The sequence below is a fragment of the Pezoporus flaviventris genome, unplaced genomic scaffold, assembly GCF_033815535.1.
Source record: "Pezoporus flaviventris isolate CSIRO_AGI_PZ_B2104156 unplaced genomic scaffold, CSIRO_AGI_Pfla_v1 ptg000002l, whole genome shotgun sequence".
NCBI lineage: Eukaryota > Metazoa > Chordata > Aves > Psittaciformes > Psittacidae > Pezoporus > Pezoporus flaviventris.
The window spans coordinates 69031233-69055413 of NW_026892550.1; the positions used below are offsets into that span (position 1 = coordinate 69031233).

The 24181-nt window shown below is 41.2% G+C and overlaps 1 protein-coding gene across 1 annotated transcript in view; it reads left to right on the forward strand.

Annotated features, from left to right (window-relative positions):
- Window positions 1-12312: 12312 nt before the first annotated feature.
- PRSS12 (serine protease 12) overlaps window positions 12313-24181 on the forward strand; it is a 40746-nt gene continuing 28877 nt past the window's right edge. Inside the window, exons 1-3 of the mRNA XM_061443016.1 lie at window positions 12313-12688; window positions 19979-20117; window positions 22414-22592. Coding sequence (XP_061299000.1) covers window positions 12334-12688; window positions 19979-20117; window positions 22414-22592 — 673 coding nt within the window. The 5' untranslated portion in view covers window positions 12313-12333. The remainder of the gene's footprint in view (window positions 12689-19978; window positions 20118-22413; window positions 22593-24181) is intronic.

The following is a 24181-nucleotide window of genomic DNA, read 5'->3' on the forward strand; positions in this document are numbered from 1 at the left end:
ATTAAGAGTATGTGTTCCTCTGAAACTCCAAAACTATTACTAATGATAAGAGAATGCAGCTTTCATTATTTCTCTCATTTAAGGAAAAAAAAAGGCATTTCAAATTTTACTTGTATTATCCAGCAAAATTAAGTTGGTTTGGTTTTTTTTTAAGGATCAAATAGGACTAAATTTGGGTAATATTGACAAAACACCTATTTCAGTCGTGAGTCAAGAGTATGCAAAACTTAGCAGAAAGGACATGGCAAATGAAGGTAATGGGGTAAAACTTAAATGCGAAGTTTAGATTGGATATAAGGAGGAAGTTCTTTACTGGTGGTGAGGCACTGGAACGGGTTGCCCAAGGAAGCTGTGAATGCTCCATCCCTGGCAATGTTCAAGGCCGGGCTGGACAGAGCCTTGGGTGACATGGTTTAGAATGAGGTGTCCCTGCCCATGGCCAGGGGGGTTGGAACTAGATGATCTTAAGGTCATCTTAAGGTCCAACCCTAACTGTTCTATGATTCTATGAATATATCTACAGTTGTTTAGGACCCCTTTTTTAATCTTGATAGAAAATTGTGAATGAAAAATAGAAGTGGCAAAATCCTATTTGTTTTTTGTTCTTTGTAAGACATTGTTTTCAACTGCATATACAATAAACTTCCCAAGTTGTATACAGTGAAATCTTTTAAGTCTGTGAACAGATTAAAAATAATAGATGTAAAACATATGTGAAATTATTTACATTGTCAGTTACTCCATCACTTTGAGATGAACAAACCTAAACAACAGTGACAGAGGAATTACATTTTATTCTTCTGTGCTTCTTTGAGAAAATGTGTATTGAAACATGGTAATATGTAATTTTAAAAAAAAGAAAGCAGTATTTTTTATATTAATAGGACTTTTAAATTCTTAAAAGTCATATCTATTGAGTTATATTTTAAGAGTGCACTGCACAAGCATATGGAGAAATTACAGGTATATAAACCAGGTGGGTTTTTTTTTTGTTTAAAATGGGTTCTCTCCAAAATATTTTGTTAAATAAATAAAACGTATAGAATCATAGAATAGTTAGGGTTGGAAAGGATCTTAAGATCATCTAGTTCCAACCCCCCTGCCATGGATTACAGTTTTATACATATACAGGAGGGGAAGGATGAAAGAAGGAACATGTCTTGCTTTGCATTTCAGTCTCTAGGCCAAATGCCCTCATGGTAAGATTTGTGTTCATCTGAGGTACTTGCTGCTTTTCAAGAAGAAAAACATTTAGAAATTCAAAGTCTATAATACATTAAATATGGCTTCATGGACAAAATTATTCCTGCTCCAACAGGTATCTTCTTTTTCCTCTTTGTATACTTATTTTACATGTTCTAATAGGATATAGTTACATTTTAATAATTGTGTAATATGTTCTTTGCATTTTGCATAACTGTAAAAATACAGCTGTACCTCACTTTATCCTTTCTCATTCCCAGTAAGTCTTCTGCAAATGAAAATAAATCAAACACTTGAAAGGCCATTGCATGTATGTAGCTCAACACTAAAGTAATCCCTATATCCCTCTGAAATTCTAGGAAAAAAAGTCTTTCTTACACATTGTATGTACATTGCTGTTGGATTTGGTGCAGGACACTGAAAAATCCCTGCAGGAAATATTAGAAATGCCTGGTTAATAGCTGCTAGTGGGTACGTGATGCTTGGCTTAGATGGAAGATGAGAGCACAAAGCAACCTTGCTTTATTTATCTTTCTGTGGCTTGTGATTTTCACTGCACTTACACTTCACAATAATGAAATGCAAAATGCTGAAACAGGTACTAATAAGAAATGCTGTCAGAAGATTAACTCTGAACAAAGAGAAGACCCCTGCTAGTGTTCCAGTCATAAATAACTGGAAGAGAACTACTTGTGAGAGAAGAACTTAGTTGAACAACTGCATTTATAAAGCTTTGTTTACCCCAGGAAACCTTCTACACCATGAATGTCAGAAGAAATTGTAGAAGGTCATGTATCTCCACTTTGTGAACCAGTTGGCCTCATTGACAGTGGATGCTCTGCATAAGTAAGACTTCATCCTGCTCTGTGGCAGACGTACCTAATGTTGACTGATTTGTAAAGGCCGCTTTCTACATGAAGAAGAGTCCAAAATGTACGTTTCACGATGAAGATGACGTAACTTTTTTTCCACCTTTTCTCTCTTAGATCTAAACCAAAATACTAAATATTCCCATAAATGTTTAATGTTTTCACATAGGTGTAGCCTGCCCATTGATTTTTTTTTTTTTATTTGGAGTGGGTTGTTTCTCCAGCATGAGCACAGAATGAATCACATACAGAGCTTCCCTTAAAGGACAGACTCAATGAATCAAGTACCAAAACTCACACATATCCAGGGTAGTCAGGTTTGGAAATGAAGTTCTGAGCATTTCTTAGCAAAACTTGGTTAAGACTGTATGCTAACAAATACCATTTTTCATTCCATTAAGTCAAAATATCCTCTCTGGCATATTCTTGCCTCTTTAAACACACTTATTTATAGAACGGCTATACAGACTCCCCTTTCACCTAGTTAACAGACAGCAGCATACATGATGCCACATTTCCTTTCTATTCGATGTATCAGGAAATAACGCAACACCTCTGCTGTATTTACACATGCTGGGGCAGCCCTACTCTCAGACTTGAGTCTCACTCACTACTCAGCCACATGGCACATCGCACACTTGAGATCTGCTCAATGGTCCTTCTGGGAGAAAAACATGAAGTGCTTGGAGGTTACTCCTGGAAACAATAAAAAACACAGCCTCAAACACAATCATGTTGCAACTGCTCCAGCAAGTCGCTATGTTGTACTGGTTGTATGTTCCTGGGTGTTGCTGAAATAGTAGCAACAGCATGAACACATCATGTCTCCAGTCCTCCGAAGTTTTACACAACAGTACTCACATAACCGACTTTATACATGGAGACATCACAGTACATACATGTGTACACACTAAAAATGAGGATACATATTTGCAGAATTAAAGCCTTCACCAAATGCAGTGCTATTTTTTAAGTTCTTCAAACCAGTATTTCCACATTTCATTGTTACTCAAAAATCCTTTTTTTTTCTTTTTTTCTTTTTTTTTTCTGTTCAAAACTGTGATAGTTTTAAAATCATAAATACTTACTCTGGATATGTCAAACCTGTCCTAGTTGAAACAGCACTTTTTTCCACTCACTACATTAAACAAGTGATCACCAGTTTTGCAGGATTCAGTTTGCCTTTCAGTTTTAAGTGCAATTATTTCATCATGTCTGCATAATCCATTGTTAGGCACATGTGTACTGATGTATTGAATTGTTTGAGGAAATCAAGTCTCTTATTGCCTTGTTCCAGGAAATTGGGTTTCTGATTGCCTTATAATATAAACTCAGCGTGTTGTACAAGAAAGTACATAACACTTTAAAAAAGATTTTTCTATGATCTCATTACTGTACCCACTGTGTTATGTGGTAATGGAAAATTCATCAATTACAGGCTGTTCAGTTACATCCTGCGTAATGCAGGGTCACCCTATGGAGCTTATATATATTGCATCTTATATAATTGCAGACAAAAGGCCTATTCTCTTCCATATAAGCACAAACCCAAATTAATTTTGAGCCATACTTGGCAGAATTTCAAATCTCTGCTGTCCATGTTTGTTAAGAAGAATGAGATTAATGAATAAAAATATTTTATCAGAGCGCTGACTTATATCCTAAATACATTGACTCATTACAGCACCCATTCTTTGGCCCATTTTGCACATGGAAATATCCTTTTTGTGAAGTCTTGCATCCTATCCTTCTAGTCCTGGTTTCAGCCTGTGTCTGGTGCTGTTATATCTTACTTGGTCCCACTAGGTCAATGTGCCTTAAGTTTTTCCACAGATTCCAGTGGCTGATCTACTGGCCCCAGCATACTTGATTTTGTGAAGAAAGAACAGTAAGAAATCATTAGACAGATAGTCTGAAAATAATTTCATTACAGTGTATTGTGCCTGGCTGTTTGGTTACATTCTCTCTGCCTTGTACTTATTTCTTGGGGGAATTTCTCATCTATCGCATTGTCTGAAGTCAACCCTTGCTCTGATCAGTCACATCTACATTGCTGTTTGGCTCTGACCTGGTCAGGAGGGAATGCAGGAGAAAGGACTGTCACTGGCAGTAAGATGGGACTGACCCAGGCCTTTACTTGTCTGTAGTATTTTAACTGCATTCCACCAACAGCTGGAAGTGCTCAGCTTTCCTAAAACCTATGCTGAAAGCATACTACATGAGCTACTCAAAAATAAATGTAAGCAGCTTTACTGAGCACAGGAAGAGGCTAATCAGTGAATTTTGCTACTGATTTAAAAGAGAATTAGACTGATTCTCCAGCTGATTTTTAGACGCTTGGTTTTAAATGTTTTTGAAATGCAGGACTACTATTATTGCATGTAAAACTCGCACATCAGACACCCTCACCTACTCACAAGAACTATTTATTGAAAATTAGTCCTCTGATAACCTGTACCCTCACACAATTCATGCAAAAGCAGAGCCAGCAACAGGAGAGAACTACCAAGTGCTTTTAGAAAACTATTAGGATAAAGGAAGATTTTGTGTAAGTTTCCTTTTAAGCTTTGCATACACGAATACCCCATACTGCTGCTGTATCATAGAATCATAGAATAGTTTGGGTTGGAAAGGACATTAAGACTGTCTAGTTCCAAAACTGCTGCCATGGGCAAGGACACCACACATTATACCATGGCACGCAAGACTCCGTCCAGCCTGGCCTTGAACACCGCCAGGGATGGAGCACTCACAACTTCCTCAGGCAACCCATTCCAGTGCCTCACCACCCTCACAGTAAAGAGTTTCTTCCTTTTATCCAATCTAAACTTCTTCTGTTTAAGTTTGAACCCGTTCCCCTCACTACAATCCCTAAAGAAGAGGCCCTCTCCAGCATTCTTGTAAGTGCCCTTCAGATACTGGAAGGCTGCTATGAGGTCTCCATGCAGCCTTCTCTTCTCCAGGCTGAACAGCCCCAACTTTCTCAGCCAATCTTCATACTGGAGGTGCTCCAGTCCCCCGATCATCCTCGTGGCCCTCCTCTGGACTTGTTCCAACAGTCCCATGTCCTTTTTATGTTGAGGACACTAGAACTGTACACAATACTCCAAGTGCGGTCTCACGAGAGCAGAGGGGCAGCATCACCTCCTTCGACCTGCTGGTCACATTCCTTTTGATGCAGCCCAGGATACGGTTGGCTTTCTGGGCTGTGAGCGTACACTGCTTCCTCATGTTCATTTTTTCATCAACCAACACCCCCAAGGCCTTCTCCGCAGGGCTGCTCTGAATCTCTTCTCTGCCCAACCTGCAGCTGTGCCTGGGATTGCTCCGACCCAGGTGTAGGACCTTGTACTTGGTATGATTAAACTTCATGTGGTTGTCATCAGCCCATTTCACAAGCGTGTCGAGGTCCCTCTGGATGGCATTCCTTCCCTCCAGCTATCAACCAAACCACACAGCTTGGTGTTATTGGCAAACTTGCTGAGGGCACACTCAATCCCACTGTCCATGTCACCGACAAAGATGTTGAACAAGACCGGTCCCAACACTTATCCCTAAGGGACACCACTCGTTACTGGTCTCCAGCCGGACATTGAGCCATTGACCACAACTCTTTGTGTGCAGCCATCCAGCCAGTTCTTTATCCACTGAGTGGTCCACCTATCAAATTGATGTCTCTCCAATTTAGAGACGGGGGATACTGTTGTGGGTGTCTGTTACAGACCACCAGATCAGGGTGAGGAAGTTGACGAGGCCTTCTATAGGCAGCTGAGAGCGGCCTCACAGTCACAGGCCGTGGTCGTCGTGGGGGATTTTAACTTCCCTGATGTTTGCTGGAAGGATCACTCGGCAACCCAGCCGCAGTCCAGGAGGTTCCTCCAGTGTATGGATAACTTCCTCCTGCAAATGGTGGATGAGCCGACCAGGAGAGGAGCGCTGCTGGATCTCATCCTCACTAACAAGGAGGATCTAGTTGAAGCAGTAAGGGTTGAGGGCTGCCTTGGTTGCAGCGACCACGAGATGGTGGAATTCAGGATCTTGTGTGGTAGGACCAGTAGAATACCAAGTAGAATTGCAACCCTGGACTTTAGCAGGGCAAACTTTGGCCTTTTCAAGCAATTGCTAGGGGAAATCCCATGGGCAAGGCTGCTTGAAGGTAAAGGGGCCCAAGATAGTTGGTTGACATTCAAGGATTGCTTTTTCCGTGCTCAAGATTGGAGCATCCCGACACGTAGGAAGTCAAGGAAGAGGGCCAAGAGACCTGCGTGGCTAAATAGGGAATTGCTGGGTATGCTCAAGTGGAAGAGGAGAGTTTACAGGTCATGGAAGGAGGGGCTGGCCACTTGGGAGGAATATAAGGCTGCTGCTAGAGGATGTAGGAAGGCAGCTAGGAGGACTAAGGCATCCTTAGAATTAAACCTGGTGAGAAGGGTCAAGGACAGCAAAAAGAGCTTTTTCAAATACATGGCAGACAAAACTAACACCAGAGGCAATGTAGGCCCACTGATGAACGGGATTGGTGCCCTGGTGACAGAAGATACAGAGATGGCAAGAGTTACTGAATGCCTTCTTTGTCTCTGTCTACTCTGCTGCAGGCAGTCCTGAAGAGCCCTGTACCCCTGAGACCTTAGATGAAGTCAGGTCAACGGAGCGGTTTGCCTTAGTCGATGAGGAATGGGTTAGAGATCAGTTGAGCAATCTGGACATCCATAAATCCATGGGTCCAGATGGGATGCACCCGCGGGTGCTGAGGGAACTGGCGGAAGTCATTGCTAGACCACTCTCCATCATCTTTACCAAGTCTTGGGAAACGGGAGAGGTGCCTGAGGACTGGAGGAAAGCAAATGTCACTCCAGTCTTCAAAAAGGGCAAGAAGGAGGACCCGGGTAACTATAGACCGGTCAGCCTCACCTCCATCCCTGGGAAAGTGATGGAACACCTTATCCTTGGTGCCATCTTAAGGCATATCAAGGATAAGAGGGTTATGAGGGGCAGTCAACATGGCTTCACCAAGGGGAAATCATGCTTGACCAATCTCTTAGCCTTTTATGAGGAAATAACACGGTGGATGGATGATGGCAGAGCGGTGGATGTGGTCTACCTTGACTTCAGCAAAACATTTGACACAGTCTCCCACAGCATCCTCACAGCTAAACTGAGGAAGTGTGGACTGGATGATCGGGTAGTGAGGTGGACTGCGAATTGGCTGAAGGAGAGAAGCCAGAGTTGTAGTCTATGGGGCTGACTCTAGTTGGAGGCCTGTAACTAGTGGAGTGCCTCAAGGGTCAGTACTGGGACCGGTATTATTTAATATATTCATCAACGATTTAGATGAGGGAATTGAGTGTACTATCAGCAAGCTTGCTGATGACACTAAGCTGGGAGGAGTGGCTGACACGCCAGAAGGCTGTGCTGCCATCCAGCGAGACCTGGACAGGCTGGAGAGTTGGGCAGGGAATAACTTGATGAAATATAACAAGGGAAAGTGTAGAGTCCTGCATCTGGGCAGGAACAACCCCAGGTTCCAGTATAGGTTGGGAAACGACCTGTTAGAGAGCAGTGTAGGGGAGAGGGACCTGGGGGTCCTAGTGGACGACAGGATGACCATAAGCCAACACTGTGCCCTTGTGGCTAAGAAGGCCAATGGCATCCTGGGGTGTATTAGAAGGGGGGTGGTTAGTAGGTCGAGAGAGGTTCTCCTTCCCCTCTACTCTGCCCTGGTGAGACCACATCTGGAATATTGTGTCCAGTTCCGGGCCCCTCAGTTCAAGAAGGACAGGGAGCTGCTGGAGAGAGTCCAGCGCAGGGCAACGAAGATGATTAAGGGAGTTGAACATCTCCCTTATGAGGAAAGACTGAGGGAGCTGGGTCTCTATAGTTTGGAGAAGAGGAGACTGAGGGGTGACCTTATCAGTGTCTATAAATATATAAAGGGGGAGTGTCACGAGGATGGAGCCAGGCTCTACTCAGTGGCAAACAATGATAGGACAAGGGGTAATGGGTACAAACTGGAACACAAGAGGTTCCACTTAAACTTGAGAAGAAACTTCTTCTCGGTGAGGGTGACGGAACACTGGAACAGGCTGCCCAGGGAGGTTGTGGAGTCTCCTTCCCTGGAGACAGTCAAAACCCGCCTGGACACATTCCTGTGTAACACTATCTAGGTGTTCCTGCTCCGGCAGGGGGATTGGACTAGATGATCTTTTGAGGTCCCTTCCAATCTCTACCATACTCTGATACTGTGCTACTGTGATGTGGGATAGTGTCAAATGCTTTGCACAAGTCCAGGTAGATGGTATCAACTGCTCTACCCCTGTCCATCAGTTCTGTAGCCCCATCGTAGAAGGCCACCAAATTGGTCAGGCAGGATTTCCCCTTAGTGAAGCCATGCTGGCTGTCACCAAGCACCTTGTTGTTTTTCATGTGCCTTAGCATGCCTTCCAGGAGAATGTGCTCCAAGATTTTGCCAGGCACAGAGGTTAGGCTGACTGGTCAGTAGCATATCCCTGGGTCTTCCATATTACTCTTCTTGAAAATGTGGGTTATATTTCCCTCTTTCCAGCCATTGGGACCTTCACCTGACTGCCATGATTTTTCAAATACAATGGCCAGTGGCTTAGCAACTTCATTTGTCAGCTCCTTCAGGACCCGCAGATGGATTTCATTAGGTCCCATGGACTTGTGTACATTCAGGTTCTTAAGATGATCTCAAACTTGATTCTCTCCTCCAGTGGGCCTAAGGTCTTCATTCTCACAGTCTGCCTTCCAAGACTTGGGGGGTGTGGTCAAAGCACCTGCTGGTGAAGACTGAGGCAAAGAAGTCATTGAGAACTTCAGCCTTCTCCAAATCCAGGGTAGCCAGTTCTCCGGATAACTTCCATTTCTCTGGTAACCTGATGAATCTATGCATAGAAATACACTGTGTGTTTGGGGGGAAGGGTGTGTGTTGGAGTGGTCAGATCAGTTCATACATATGAAGTATTTAAGATTCTTTGGTACTGGGTCTGTCAAATATCAGGAGAGAAACAAGCAGCTAACCCTGTGGAACTGCACACAAATTAAGACCTATTCTAGCAGATGATTTTCTACAACTGCTCTTGCAGAAACTGTCAAGCTACAGAGCACAGATTGCTAACTTTGGTCATGAGCGTTGTTCCATGGATTTCCATGGGACTGCTGTTAATAGGTACTACCTCTATTAGTAAGAGGTACAAACTCAATGCAAAGCTTACGTATTGAAAATATTTTGCAAAAGGGAGAATTGCTATGTACATCAGCTGGAGTCAGTTCACCCACTGTAATATCATCTTAATGTATCATTTTCTCCACTAGTCTAGAAAAAAACAAAACAAGCTTTTGTTTTCATATAAAAAAGCAGGCCTTGTTAAATACAGATTACATACTTTAAATCCTGCACTGTTGCTGCAGGAGTATAACTAGCACAGTTTTCAAAGATTTATTATTTTCTCAACATTTTGTGACAATTCTTTTCTGAAAAATTGGATAATTTAATTTCAGAGTCAGAGCTGTACATAATGCCCAGATCCACTGAGACCGAGGGTCACACGGATAATGAGTTTCCTGCAAGTGTAATAAAAGTAGTCAAGCAGATGAGATTGATTTTTTATGTGGCACTTGGAAGTGCCACAGCCAAAGGAGAAACTGCAATATGAGCTCACATATTCATATACAGTTCAAACACAAGAGAAACCGTATGGGAGAGACACTCATAAATGCTGTAGCCAAGACAGAAGCTGCAACCAAAGCGCAAAGCCTGCATCCTGGAAAAACAAACTGCATCAATTCCAGTATTTCTTAGAAAAGGGCCCCTCCTACTTACAGTGAAACTATTATCAATGTTTTTAACTGAAGCTGGACCAAGTCCCTAATTTGTAAATTCTAACATAAGCATTATTTCACATAGCAGTAACAGACCTAACATCATAGAGAAATCTAGTTTACAGTTATTAAAACAAATTAAAGCTCATTCTCCTTATATGATTACATGAAAAATAGCAATCATAATAAAAAATAAAATGTTCAAGAGTGAATCTGTATTATGTGGATCATTCAACTAAACCTAAACCCTCATCTTGGGAGGGAATCATTATGACAATTGCTTTTTTGTTCTTGATGCTTCTTTAATAACTCTAGTTACTTCCAAACCTTTTTCCCTCTTAACCCCACTTTTTTTTCCTCAGATCATCCTGCTTAGTACCACTTTGCAACCGCAAGCATAAACACCTCTACCCTACATAGGCAAAGAAAGTTCACTGTATGTAAGATTCCTGCTGGCCCACACACCTAGGGGAGACACATGAAGTCTGAATGTATGTTAAGTACCAGGCTCAAGCTTTGCCTGAAGCATTTTGTCAGATTCATCATATTCATCTGTTTTTTCCCTTCCCATGCTGATCAGCAGAATCCTTCCCCTTCCAGGCTGGGGAGGAGAAGGAAAGATTAGATCTGGGAAAATGAAATATTGCTGTGACTGTGATGCCAAGAAGTGTTTACTAAGCAATGAAAGAAGCCTTAACTGGCCAGGCTGAGCATGCTTTTAACTGGTCCCTTCAAAGGGTAAAACCAACCAACTTGTCCTGACAGCAACAAATTTTCAGACAATTAAAAAATGGCCATAATGAGTCACTTTCAGGTTAATATCTTGTATATATTCAAATATTTTGAAGATAAATTAAACTCTTGCCAGTCCTGACAGTTTCTAAACTAATGCATATACATACCCCTAGAAGAAACCTCAGAAAGAACAATCTGTGCTCTTACATACACAAAAAAGTGCAACATACACATGTGACAGCAGTTACCACCTTGCTGTAGAAACCTCAGCAGAATATTCTTTAACCTTGTGATTAAACTAAGAATTGTGATGTTACAATAAAATATTAATCACAGATGAGCAGAGCTAAAATGAATACAGACAATACCAAACACTGTAGGACTTGCTTTTCCTTAGCCCTGGAGTTCTTCTGTTCCTATAAACAAAAGCTTAAATTTGAAGTTGCATTTTGCACCTTTTGAACAGCTTGGAGGCTGTTAAAGGAAGGCCACCATTTACTGGAGATACATGGGATCCAGCAGAAGAGCAGAAAGCACACTCACTCTTTCTCTTAGACTCTACAAGGTTATGGGAATACTGATGTGCTCACACAGAAACCAGATTAACACTTCTCAGCCAAAGAAATAAGACACAAAAAAAAAACCCAAAACCAACAAAAGGATCCTATAGAGAGGTGAATTTACAGACTCACACTACAAACAAATTGCCAAATAAAGGTTGCGCACTCTATCAGACAGGGTGGGACTTTGCAAATATGAAAAACAGATTAAAAAAAGTGGTAAAGTATAAAATAACAACTAACGCAAACTAACAACTGAATAATATGAAACAAGCAAAACTAACTGACAGCCATCCCGGTAGAAAGAGAAAATCGGTCCCTTAGTCACAACCCCTTGGGAATAAGCAGATTACTATTCAGAGCACACGGGGCTGGCTATAAAGCTATAAACTCGAAGACATTTCTCTTTACAGCATTTGTTTCCAGCCTCTTTGTTTCCTGCAGACACGGCTGGTGCTCTCTCTCCATCCCCCTGCCTCCTCAGCCGCCGCGCGCGTCAGTTTTGGCCCCCTTTCCCCGGGGCTACGGGCCCCTGCATCTGACCAAGGCTTTGCCTGCCCGGGCTCCTTCTGCTCTTTTGTGCGGCTGTCGGCGCGGTGGGGGGAGGCAGAGCCAGGGGGAGGATCAAGGGCAGAGAAAAAGGCAGCTGGTAGGGGAGCCCCAAGTGCGCGAGAGAAGCGGGTTGGGGGAGGAGCCTGGGCAGCGAGGAACCCGATGGGCGGCCGGGGAGGACGCAGGGAGCTTTACGGGGGCAGCGGCGCCCGGGACTGGAAGGAAGAGGGAGAGCGCCCGAGGCCGGGCTCGTGGTAGTGCGGACGGCGCGGTCCATTAGAGGTCCCCTCCAAAGCCCTGCTGGGGCTGCCGGAGCTGATGCTGCCCTGAGGAGTTGCGGCTGATAGCCCCAGAAGCCGCTGCTGCTGCTGCTGGGGCTGGGGGTGCTGGGGCTGGGGCTGCTGGGGCTGCGCACCTCCCCGCTCGCCCTGCCCCCGCAGGCAGCTCTGCTGGGGGGGAGGGCCACAGGGGTGTGCGGCGTGGTGATTAGCGGGACGCCGAGGCCCCGCCTTCCCCCCTCGCATCCCGGGTGTGATGAGACGGGGAGATGGACCTGAGCCGGCGGGACTGGCGCTATGATGTTCGTCGGTTTTGTGGTGGCGCTGGTGATAGGGACTGTCCCCGGAGCCCGCGAGCTGGGGCGGGTCTCCGCCAGCCTCCCGGCCATCCGCCACCCGCAGCCACCCGCCTCGGCCCCGCCGCCGCCGCCCCCCACCGGCCGCCCAGCTGTGCCGCCAGCCGGGAGCTTCGCCGCTCCCCGGCGCCCTTGGCCCCCGGCGGCGTCCACTCTCCCGCGGCGGCGGACAGCGGGGAGGGCGCCGCGGGGCCGCCGCTGCTCCTGCTCCCCGTCCGGCGGCAGCGGGCGGCCCGGGTGCGCCCCGGGGGGTGGCCAGGGCCCGGCGGAGCGCGGAAGCGCTGACTGCGAGCAAGGTGAGCGGGGCGGGGGCGCCGGGCAACGGGGAGGGGGCGAGGAAGCGCCGCCATCGGGCGTGTGGTAGTGGCGGAGCGGAGCTGCGGGCGGACGACCGGCTTTGCTGGACGAAGAGCATTAGTAGGACGGCGGCGTTCTCACAATCCCCTGCCCGGTTCCCCGTCGTTGGAGGGAACAGGTAACAGAGAACAGACACCTTTTGCCACAGTGACAGCAAACGCTTTTCTGAGATGAGCGTTTAAACTTTCACATCAGTAGATGCAGCAGAAGGACGAAGGTCCGACCTGGTTTTAGTCCAAAGCTATTTTAATGCTAGGTATATCGCGTTAAGAAGCTGCACTTATTCAGTAGGCTAAGTTAGCAAAGGCTGTCATTCCCCTTTTTGTAATCGGGCGCACTTCTACAGGAAGCACTTGGGTCTCCAGAAGCCCAGTGGCAGAAGGAAAAGCAAAAGGACGCCGCACTCTAAACCCAAATTACTCCCATTGCATCTCTTTCTTTCTCCCCCTATCCCCCTTTCCCCATCTTGGGGTAGTGGGGATTGCAAGTTACAGCTGGTGCCTAAGGACATCTGTGACCCTGTCAAGACCTGCCTCCCCCTGCCCCCAGCTAAACTCCCAGTGACTTTCCCAGTGGAAATTTTCAGTGCATAACGTCTGAACAGCAATTTCAGCATTCAGCCCTTTAGCTACCATCGTTGGCATTAAATATATACTATATTTCTGTACAGTCTGGTTTGGAATGACTTCACATTTGAATCTGGGACCCCACTTAGAGTACGGCATCCAGCTATGGAGTCCTTGGTACAGGGAAGATGGAGAGGGCCACAAAAATGATCAGAAGGATGAAACACCTCTCCTATGAGAAACACCTGAGAACTGGGGTTGTTCAGCCTGAAGAAAAGATTCCAGAGAGACCTTATTGAGGCTTTCAGTTCTTATGGGGAAAGACTTTCTGTCAGGGCCTGTTGCAACAGGACGAGGGGGTGATGGTTTTCAACTAAAAGAGGGGAGATTCAGGCTGGATGTGAGGAAAAAATTCTTTACAACAAGGGTGGTAAAATACTGGCCCAGGTCGCTCAGAGAGATGGCGAATGCACCATCCCTAAAGACACTGAAGGCCAAGCTGGATGTGGTTCTGGGCAACCTGATCTAGTTGAAGATGTCCCTGCTCATTGCAGGGGAGTTAGTCTAGATGACCTCTCAATGTCCCTTCCAATCCAAACTATTCTATGATTCTATCCTGTGATTTTCTCCTGCATCTCTCTGATATTATCTCCTGCCTAAGTAAGAATTATGTCTTATCTCTAGTTTTACTAAAAATAATGAAGCAGAATTTTTGCAACAAAAATAAGAAATTCTCTTTGTTGTCCTTCGTTTTACATACCTTGCAATATCACAAGGTCAGCAAGGAAGTTGAACATTGATATCAATAATTTTGTTCTTGTGGAAGTTTTCTGTTTGTTTTTTTTTTTTAATTAATTTACTTTCAGATCTCTGAAGAGGGTTGTTATCTTTCTCTTCCAACAATAGCCCTAGAAGGAGTGTGAAAAAAAGCTGATAATTTGACCAATGTGATAATAATACATATTGGTATAAAATATCACATGAAGAGCATAGGGAAGCATTAAGGTGCCTCCACATATTGATTATATATGCATTAAAAGAAAAACACAGCTTCCAAGTCAAATGTTGTATTCCTTCAAGAAGATAGAAGGATGTTACACATTACAGATGTTTTCCTGGAAGGAATACCAGGCAGCTGATGCCATGCAGGAGAAAATGGATAACTGGAGACAGACAAAAAATAAATCTAGAAGGCTTCATACCCTTTAACTCATCCCAATTTGGGAAAGGGATCCTACAGTTGCTTCTTTGATTTAGCCCATCATATATATATAGCTTTTGTTTTCAGAATTCTTCAGTCTGGTTCCTAAAAATACTTCGTGAGGACTTGGTCTAACATGTTACAGTGAAGAAGAACATAGCATTGTATTGCTAAGAACCCAGGACTGCACTTACTAAATTCCAGAATCCCCTGTGAGTTCAGCACAAATGTGATTTAAGTAAAAAAATACCAAAAAGTGCTACATGGTTTGGATTTAGCCATGTTTCTTTAGTCTTTTCAGAATGATGCTTTTTTTTCCCCCAGAAAAAGGAAATCCATGTTAGCCTCTGTTAAGAGGTAGGATGTAGCTACTGAACATTAGACGATACTTCCCTTTTGAAAGGTCCTACTGGACTCAGTGGTAAATTCTTAGTGACATCAACAGAGCAAACATCTGTCCTAAAGCCTTCATGGAGGTGATATGAAAGTATTAGTGTGTGAGATGGCTTGAGGTGGAACATGGAAATAAATTAAGCCATCTGCCCAGAAATTATAAACATTATTGTAGTATTCGTCATGAAGTATGTTCCTTTGATACAAGAAGCAAATATATGCAAGTAAGGCAATGCTATGATGCAGTTTATAGCTGGAGAAGGACAGACTATTCAGAGATAAACTCACTGCATCTACTGCTTTAGTACATGTCCTAAGGAACCCATGCTCAGTTATTCAGCACCTGCAATGACTAAATACAATACCATGTTCAAAGCCTTAACTGTAAATCTGCTGGCTTTTCTAGCTTACATATTAAGACTTATCTGCAAAGTTAACTGGCTAAACTTAGTGCATGTGTATTTACTAAACTGCTTTATATTTAAACATTACTGGCAAATAATGATGATGATAATGATAATAATACAAGTGCCTTTATAATTATACTGTGTGATACCAGTCTAGAATCTGTTTTATAGTTTAAATAATTGATTTTGGCATTTCATTTCCTTCCTTCTCAAAAGAGAGACATCTGGGTAATATAATTTATTCATACCTCGAACGCAAGTAAACATACATATAAAAATTATCATTATTAGCCAAGGAAATCATAGAGGAAAATAAATGAGTCTGAGAGTACTCTGTACACAGAGCCAACAGAAGTCCAGCAAAGTTTAGTATTTTAGTTACTGCTAATGACAACTTACCTGTAATGTACTCATACTTCAAAAAAGAGGGCTACCTCAGTACCTAGAAGCAACCACTGCCCATAATGTTTATGTGGCATGTAACTACAGTATTCTGCATGCTATGCTGTTTGTGCTATGTTGTTACATATCCAACTTAAACCTCTTCGAGCCAAGGGGGTTAACTATTTTTTGTATTTTACAAAGGGGAAACAATAGAAGAAAGGGTATGTGTCTCTGCCAGAGGTCACCCTAATAATCAGTGGCAGAACTGGAAATAAAAGCCACATCTCCAGAATGGCCAGATTGTAGTCTTTCCATTTAAATTGCTTTTATCACAGGGTAATTCCACTAATACTAATCAAATGATGCTTTACTAAACTGTGAGTGAAGAATCAAGCCTCAGGCTTACAGTCTAAACCGCTTGATTTTTCTCCGTATTACACTGTAGTCCAGGAAGTTGATGGAAGGTCTTTTTGGGACTTTGTTTTTTTTTAAGAGCATAGGGTTAAAGAAAAAAAAATCATGAAAAAATGAACATGAATGTCTATATTTTCCTTCAAAGAAGCAGTTCTCCTGAAGCCATTCTTACTACAGCTGCACAGCATAAGACCCCTCATTTTCTACAGCTCTGTACCACGTAAGACAATGGCAGATCTTTAGAGCCTGTTACATTCCTAACACTTCCATTTATTTTTTCAGAGACTTAAACCACTGATCATTGCCATGATGAATCTCACTCTGCAGAGGAACCAATTCAGCACATTACACACTCAATATATACAATATTTATGAAACTTCTAATGTAAGGATCCTTGAGTATGCAATACAGCGCTCTGCTGAAGTTCTCAAGATAGTGCTTTAAAAGTAGTCCTGATGGATGCATCCTTTTCTTCAAGGTTAGAATACCAGGAGAAAATAATCATAATTTTAGTCTAAGAGTAGTGCTCAGCAAAATGATGGACAACAGCATTCACTGATCACAACGAACATCATCCATAGTTTTGCTGATTTGCATAGTTTTTCATCAACAAGACAAAATTCTTTGATTTTACCCAGGCCTGATCCTGGAAGAGAAGAAAAACTGCCATTGATTTAAACTGGTGCTAGATTTGACTTGTACTACAGATATCTTTTTACAAGTACCTCATGCAAACTGATTAATTAATTTCATTCTGAAACTGGGATAGACTCTTTTACATGTATTATGAATCATCCAACAGCATTCTGAAATGCTGTGAATTACAATGTGGTTACATGGGATATATATACAGCATGTGTCAGTAGGAGACCCTGGCACTTTATGTCACTTTGGACTTACCTAACTGATTCCAGGGCAACAGAGATGAACAATCAGTGCAGGGCCTTTCTGTGGCACTATCCGACATTGAAATACCTTGGAAATGGAAGCAGAAATGAAAATATTTGTTGTTTTTACAGATTTCCAAAATTTAAAGTAATTATTGTGCTTTGCCTTGAATCTGCAATTTCAGAGCTCCCAGCACAAGGGTGAAAGGCACATAGAGCTTCTACGTCTGATCCCTCTTTTCCAAATCTACCCTTAGCCAAATCGCAAACCTTTGGAAACAGGTGTTTATGAAGAAACTACTGGCACACATTTAGCCAACACCATAAACTCCAGTGCTGCATCACATACCTGTAGAACAGAAGTGGAAGGGATTTCCATTCTATTTGCAATTCAGCCATGGTTTTACTTACTGTTTTTCTTGAGGAGAGAATGCTGAATTTTGTCCTGGGTGGTTGAGGTTAATCATAGCTGTAGATATCAATACTATCCTATGAGGAGAACAGTGACTTAATGCAACCAGCATGTTAGAATTATTATACCATATATTTGGTTAACTCTATTAAAACCAGCAGGCATAAAAACAGGTTTAATATTAGTTACATGTAAAAATGGACTTTTTTTTTTTTTTTTTCAATTTCTGGATTAATTTAGCAGGTGAAAATCAAGAATATTTAAAAATTGTTAAAAAAATTACCTTTAGCAATAATCTTGTGTTTTCTCTTCTATATGACAGAAGCTGGTTCTTTATCCTATTTTCTTGTGACATGAACAGAGGTTGGTTATGAATGCTACTGCCCTTCATAAAACATTGGTGCTCCTATGCACAGCTGGAAATCTACAGGAAAAAAGCAAACCAAAATATTTTGTTGAGATGTTAGATAAATTTTTTAAAAAACCCTCATTTATTGTTTTCAGCTGTGTCTCTTCCCACAGGCATGGGCACTGTCTCTTCCAGACATTCTCCCTTCCTTACCACTGATACCAGTAGTATGCTTTCCCACTGCAACTGGGAACAGATGTCACCTAGGGATCTTTAGGGGGTGGCAAGGGAAAAGCTGTTTTCTTTCTTTAATGGTATGTGTCCACAGTGAGAACTCTGGGCTTATCAAACTTCTTTCCTGAGGCTTCTACTGGAGATGTGAAGGATTTCAGATTTCTGTCAGATGCTGTCTTCTGCTCTGTGTAATGAATAAATTCTTCCACTGTTGTAATTGGGAATTCTGTAAATATAGAAAGGAGTGAGCCAAATTCTGCCATGGAGACCTTAGAAAAGAATTTTATTCTTCAAGGACTCCCTTATTCAATAATTTGAATACAAATATTGTGTAATGTGTATTCAGGAAACACTGTATTGATTTCAGTAGGTGTCATACAGGACTGTAAGGAATCGGGTACAAAAACAAACTTATTTTCAGAGATGACATCTTTAAAATTGCTTTCTGGTATATCAGGAATCACTTTACTATGACTGCAGCTGATGTTTCAAGTGAAAATAATAGTCTATACAAAAGTCTGGTGAAGAGCAGAAATAAACAGAATTCCAGACTCTGTCTGTGACAGAAAAACACAGATAAAAATTCTAAAGGCAGATAAACAATGTACAACATGTCTGCACTAGTGATAATCCTGTATTCAGAATGACAGGTCACTCTGTCATATGAGTTGAATAAATCGTTTGTAATTTACTGCACAGTAGGTTACTGCTGAGAAAGTAAATAAGAGGCAAAAAGGAACCTGAAATTAAGTTTGAGGTTAATTAATTCCTCGATTTATTTGGAGATCATTTGGCTTTCTGATTTTATAAAACATACTGAACTAAATTAAAACCAGGACACAATCTGAGTGAAAGCAAAGCAGAAAAAGCGAATCTACCTATCATCATCATCATCATCATTCTTTACATGTATGTGTACACCTATACAATGAAATACAGACACAGAATTAGTTGTTTTCTCCCATTGCTAAAATCCCTGCAACCTGAATGATGATGGTGTAGCTTCTGATTTTAAGTAGATCATAGAACAGAGGCAGATGGATTAACTGAGATTTCTGGCAATACTAAAGCATGCAATTAGACAATGTTCGATAAATTAACAGAGAGGTATTCTTGTAGAATTTCTGCTCTGTTATGACTCTGTTCTGCTTCTGTACAGTTCCACCTATGACCAGCTCTTTTATACCTTTACCAGTGGCACTTGGCTAGTTTCATCAGCAGATCCATCTGGCATCTGAAGTAAAACTACTGTAATAACAAAATGCAAAATCTGTTAATTTTTTTGGAGTTCTGTGTTCTATAGCTATTAAGAAGCAAACTATTTTTGATTTTTTTCAAATTTCTCACAGTTTTGTTTGAGAATTTGGTAAAGACCTCTCATGAATTAGTGAAACCATATCCAGTGTTTTTCTGTCTGAGAACAAGTATGAACAAATGCATTCTTTGGCTAAAATAAACTGCTGACATTCATGACATGCATAATGTTACACTGGTCAGACCAAAAGCTATGCAACCCATGTGGTTGTTTTCTGATTCCTTTAAACTGGATGGAATTATGTGGAAGATAGAAGTATGGCACTCCTATATATATATATATATATATATATACACACACTTACTGCTCATTTGGGTAGAGGTAACCACATTTAAGTAATTATGTGTAGTCTGTACATACTTCTTTTTTTTTGTTTTTGTTAGATCTTTGAGTTGTAGCATCAGAAGGATCAGAAATGTGATGTAATTTCAGTATAAGAAGGAAAATGTTTTCCTCATGTAAAACATGTTACCTCCTTCTGTATATCACTGTATAAGAATACTAGATGTGCCAGAGTGCTTCTTAGAAGCAGCTCACTCAAAGAGCACAAAGATGGTAACACATAGAACAAAGGGAAAATGAGGTTCAGAGTCTTTTGTATGGGATACATTAACTGAGCAACAGAGCATCTTGCAGGATTTTATTTTATATATTTTTTTTAACTAGGGACAGTGAGACTCCAGGGTGGCAAGAATGAGTTTGAAGGTACAGTGGAGGTTTATTTGAATGGAATCTGGGGAACAGTCTGTGGGAGCCATTGGGACAATGATGATGCGACAGTCGTATGTCGACAACTTGCACTTGGGTAAGTTTCAGTCTGAGTAAAAATCAGTCAACTTATTTCAATGATGTTTCAGTATAAAGGGCGATCTGTTTTGCAAATCCTGAGACCTCTTTGTGGTGATTGTTTTTTCTGTTTAAAGTTGTTGAATGCTGAAGTTGTTCTTCCCAGAATCCTTCAATTCCTTCAATTGCATTGTACTTCAAAGAGATCACTGTGAGAATCAGTATTTCATTTGAAAGCTGCATGTGTGATCTGGAGGGGAACAGACCAGCCTAGAAACTCTCCTTTCCAAGTGAAAAGTGCGAACAGGCCAGAAAAGCTTTGCAAACAAAAGCTACTTTACTAGACCTCCAGGAGATGTCCACAAGGGGAGAAATATGAGGTCTGATCTTATCTCACTTATGGAAGTGTCAATTAAGAACAGCTCCAGTGAGGTTACTGAATCTATAAAAATGTAAATGTATCCAGAATTAGACTCTATATGGGCTCCTAATCATAGGAAAATTCCTATGATGAGAGCTTGGCATTCATTCCACCCTGCAAAAAAACATGGGACTCATCCTAGGTTTCTGGAAAATATGGCATTTTTGTTAGGCATATCTTCATCTAGTTAGATAATCTGTGTGGCTTACTTTCAGAATTGCACACTCTCAACAAAACCCTCCAAAAACCAGACAAGTTTTGTAGCTTTACATTTCTGTGGCAATGTTTCACAGAGTTAAAGTAATACTGTACATAATAAAGTAAATAAAAGATAGAGTACAAAATAAAGTATAATGCAGGTTGAAAGTCCCTGCATTGTCCTCATTGACCACTACTTCCCACTGCTCTTGGAACAGGACCCTATAATATAATTAGTCATTAAATTCTAGATAATGCCTATAGTGATACTGCAGTTGCAGTAGTAAGATAAAATTGAGGTAAGGAAGAAAATGCCCATGCCAGAAGGCAGTCTAATAAATAAAATGCAATCTCAGCTTCTAAAGAATGAATGCTCTTCAAGTTAGCAACCAAATCATTTGAATATCCCCCCTCCCGCCTTTAGCACCTCATTCAGTTTGCACTTTCTGAATAAGCCACAAAGTATCACTGCCTTTATTGCCTTTCTAACATTTCTTTCAGTCACATACCAAAGTAGTGATTTTGTCTGCTACAAGCAGTAAAGGGCTTTTATAGCATACTTGCAATGTTACATTCCTAATGATTATTCTACTGTTTAAGACTGCTAGCCAGAACTAAGTCTAAACTGCTTTATAATGTTCAATATGGACGCACCATGTCAATTTATAAAAATATGAGGATTAGATGAGATAAAAGTTCAGCCATCTGGAAGCTTATGATTTCATCTGTCTATGTGCAATGTCTCCTTTCCTCATTTTTATGTAAGTTCTTTTTGCCTTCCATATCCTATGTTCAACTTCAGTTGAACACCACCACTATTAGCAAAAGTAGTTCAGTGATACAGGTGAACGATTTGGTCTTTCCAATAGAAATGGCTTAAACCTCAATCGAGGCCAAAAAGCTGCAAGCACACATCAGCTGAAAGCTTCTGTTACCATGAGTGTTTCACAGGAATTCAGATCTATATCCCACAAGGTAAACTCACCAGGTGCTATTGGTGTCTTTCAGGTGCTTCCATCTATTCATTTGCTTTTAAAATATTTGGACTTTAGTTTTAATTTAATCTTGTTAATTAAATTAAGCTTTTTAGTTTGGCATTATATGGAAGAAAAGATGGCTGAATGATTATCACTGTAGGTTCAGTATGGGAAGGAAAAGGAAGCTGTTTATAAATACTCTGGATGGGAATGGCTGAATAGAGATAATGAACATTACATCCTGATGTAATGGCGTATGAGGTGGTTTCAATGCCCCATGGACACAACTGTATTATATGACGTGTATGGGCAGAGCACTGGTGTGTTTTAATGGAGCAAAGGTGAGGATAAGCATCAAAGGTAAGAGGTAAACTGTTAGCATTAGCTCTCCTGGCAACAGCAGTGGGATAGTACTATAGATTCACCCAGGGACTGTGGACTCCGTGTTGATTTTTGTAGTTAAGAACTGAGAGAACAGGGATGTGCCTGGCCATGCAGCAACACAGGCCACTGTATTAAAATATACCACAACAAAATAGTGAGAACTGGGTCACATCTGTTACTTTTCTTTGTGCAGAAGACAATATTGAACTGTATGAAAGTATGATGAATTTATACTGCTAAAGAAAGGGTTTTCTTCTCCAGGATTTAGAGATGAGAAAATGTTCCACTTCCGCTCCTCCCACTCTAATGTCCTATCCTGATTATTTTTCTTACAGTGAAAAAGGTACAGCAAAACATGTACCATTTTCTGGACTGGGCCTTACTCCTGTTTACTGGAATGAAGTGCGTTGTCGTGGTGATGAAGAAAATATATTGTTATGTGAAAAAGACATCTGGCATGATGGAACATGTCCTCAAAAAATGGCAGCTGCTGTCACATGTAGCTCTTCCCTGGGTAAAAAAAACCTTATCGTTTGGTTACCTCCTTACCTTACTTAAATAGAAGTAGCAGTAATTACTCATTATTAAATTAGAAAAAACTATTAAGACTTGTTGGAACAGGAAATTAAACAGATTGTATCATTGCATCATTAACTGTTTCAAATCCCTCTATGCTGTGCAAGCCTCAACTAGCTGAACTGCTTTTTACCTTCCCATAGTCAACAAGAAAATTGGTGTTTTGAGATTTGGCTGTGAGAAAGGGTGAAGCAGCAAGAATCTTCTACTGTAAAATTAGGAATTTTTCCCCCCACATCTTTTTAACTTAAAAAAGTTATTCATTTATTTACCCAGAGGGTGTCTTTGATAGCTACATAAGCTACATGTCAATTTGTTAGCTTTTCTTGAACAGTAGGGAGGAGCATCAATTTCATAAATAGGTGATGCCTTCTCCTTTGGTACAGAAGTGTTGGGATGACATTCCTTCCTGTGAACGTGGCTGACATTGCACAAGGAGCTATAAAATTTTTGCCCTGTTCTGCATACATTTAAAAAAAGTACAAGGCTTTCTAGCTTAAGACTGTTACCATACACATCACTCCCACAAGTCAAATTGATATTGTTAGAAAAAAGTATTATTAATGTTTCTAAGATGTGTCAGATTATTTTAATCAATATGCTAACCAGCAACTAAGCAGGTAATCATGCCATCAGATTTAAGATACTGCTACCCCTGAGGAAGGCTAGGCTGGCAGTGCTGAGGAGCTGGTAATGCCAGTTTCTTCTCCTGTATCTAAAACATGGATGGCCACAGTCAGTTCTGTGCTGCGTTTCCTCTCCTATTTATATTTCCTTACTTAATGCCAAAGGCAGATGCATTTTTGTCCTAAAGCACCACTATTCATGAGGAATATTTTGATAAATGACTTCTAAAAAATCATTATGGTCTTAATTGAGAAAACTATAGTGCAGAAGGACAGGAGAATCTTTAAACTAGCAGATGAGTTGAAGGACCAAAGCAAGAGAAATAGTTTTGCTTAAAGACACTGAAAACTATAAATTTGCAAATTATACTTTTAGATTATAAGGTTTTCCTTCTTTTTACGGACATTTTCGTCAGAAAACTTTGTTTTGCTTAGGTAAATTTATTAAAGGACTGTTGTCTGTTATCTGTAATGCTGAAAGAAAGTTTATCAAGTAATGTAGAGTCCAGGATATCGGAAATGAATTAAACTGATCCCAAGTTTCAGCAGATTAGATGAAGCTTTTGTGTTTTAAAGGTTTTACTGCAACTAGAAGCCTTTTTAAGTAATTACAAATGCCCTCCGTTTTTTTGTAAGCCAAGAAGTAGATGAAATAGTAGCATTAATTGCTTGGAAGGCCTACCAAAAAAAAAAAATTAATCACATTTTAAATCATTCAGATGTTATATATGATGAAACTTTAAAATGACCTTTTTAAATAATATAGCAATGATTTTCCATATGGTTTTAAGCTATTGCATTATTATTACTTTATGCAGAAGTGATGCTTTCAAGACAATTTCTTGCTGGACCAGAAAAGGGCTAAGGGTTTGAAAAGACCAAAAACCAAACCGTATCTCAG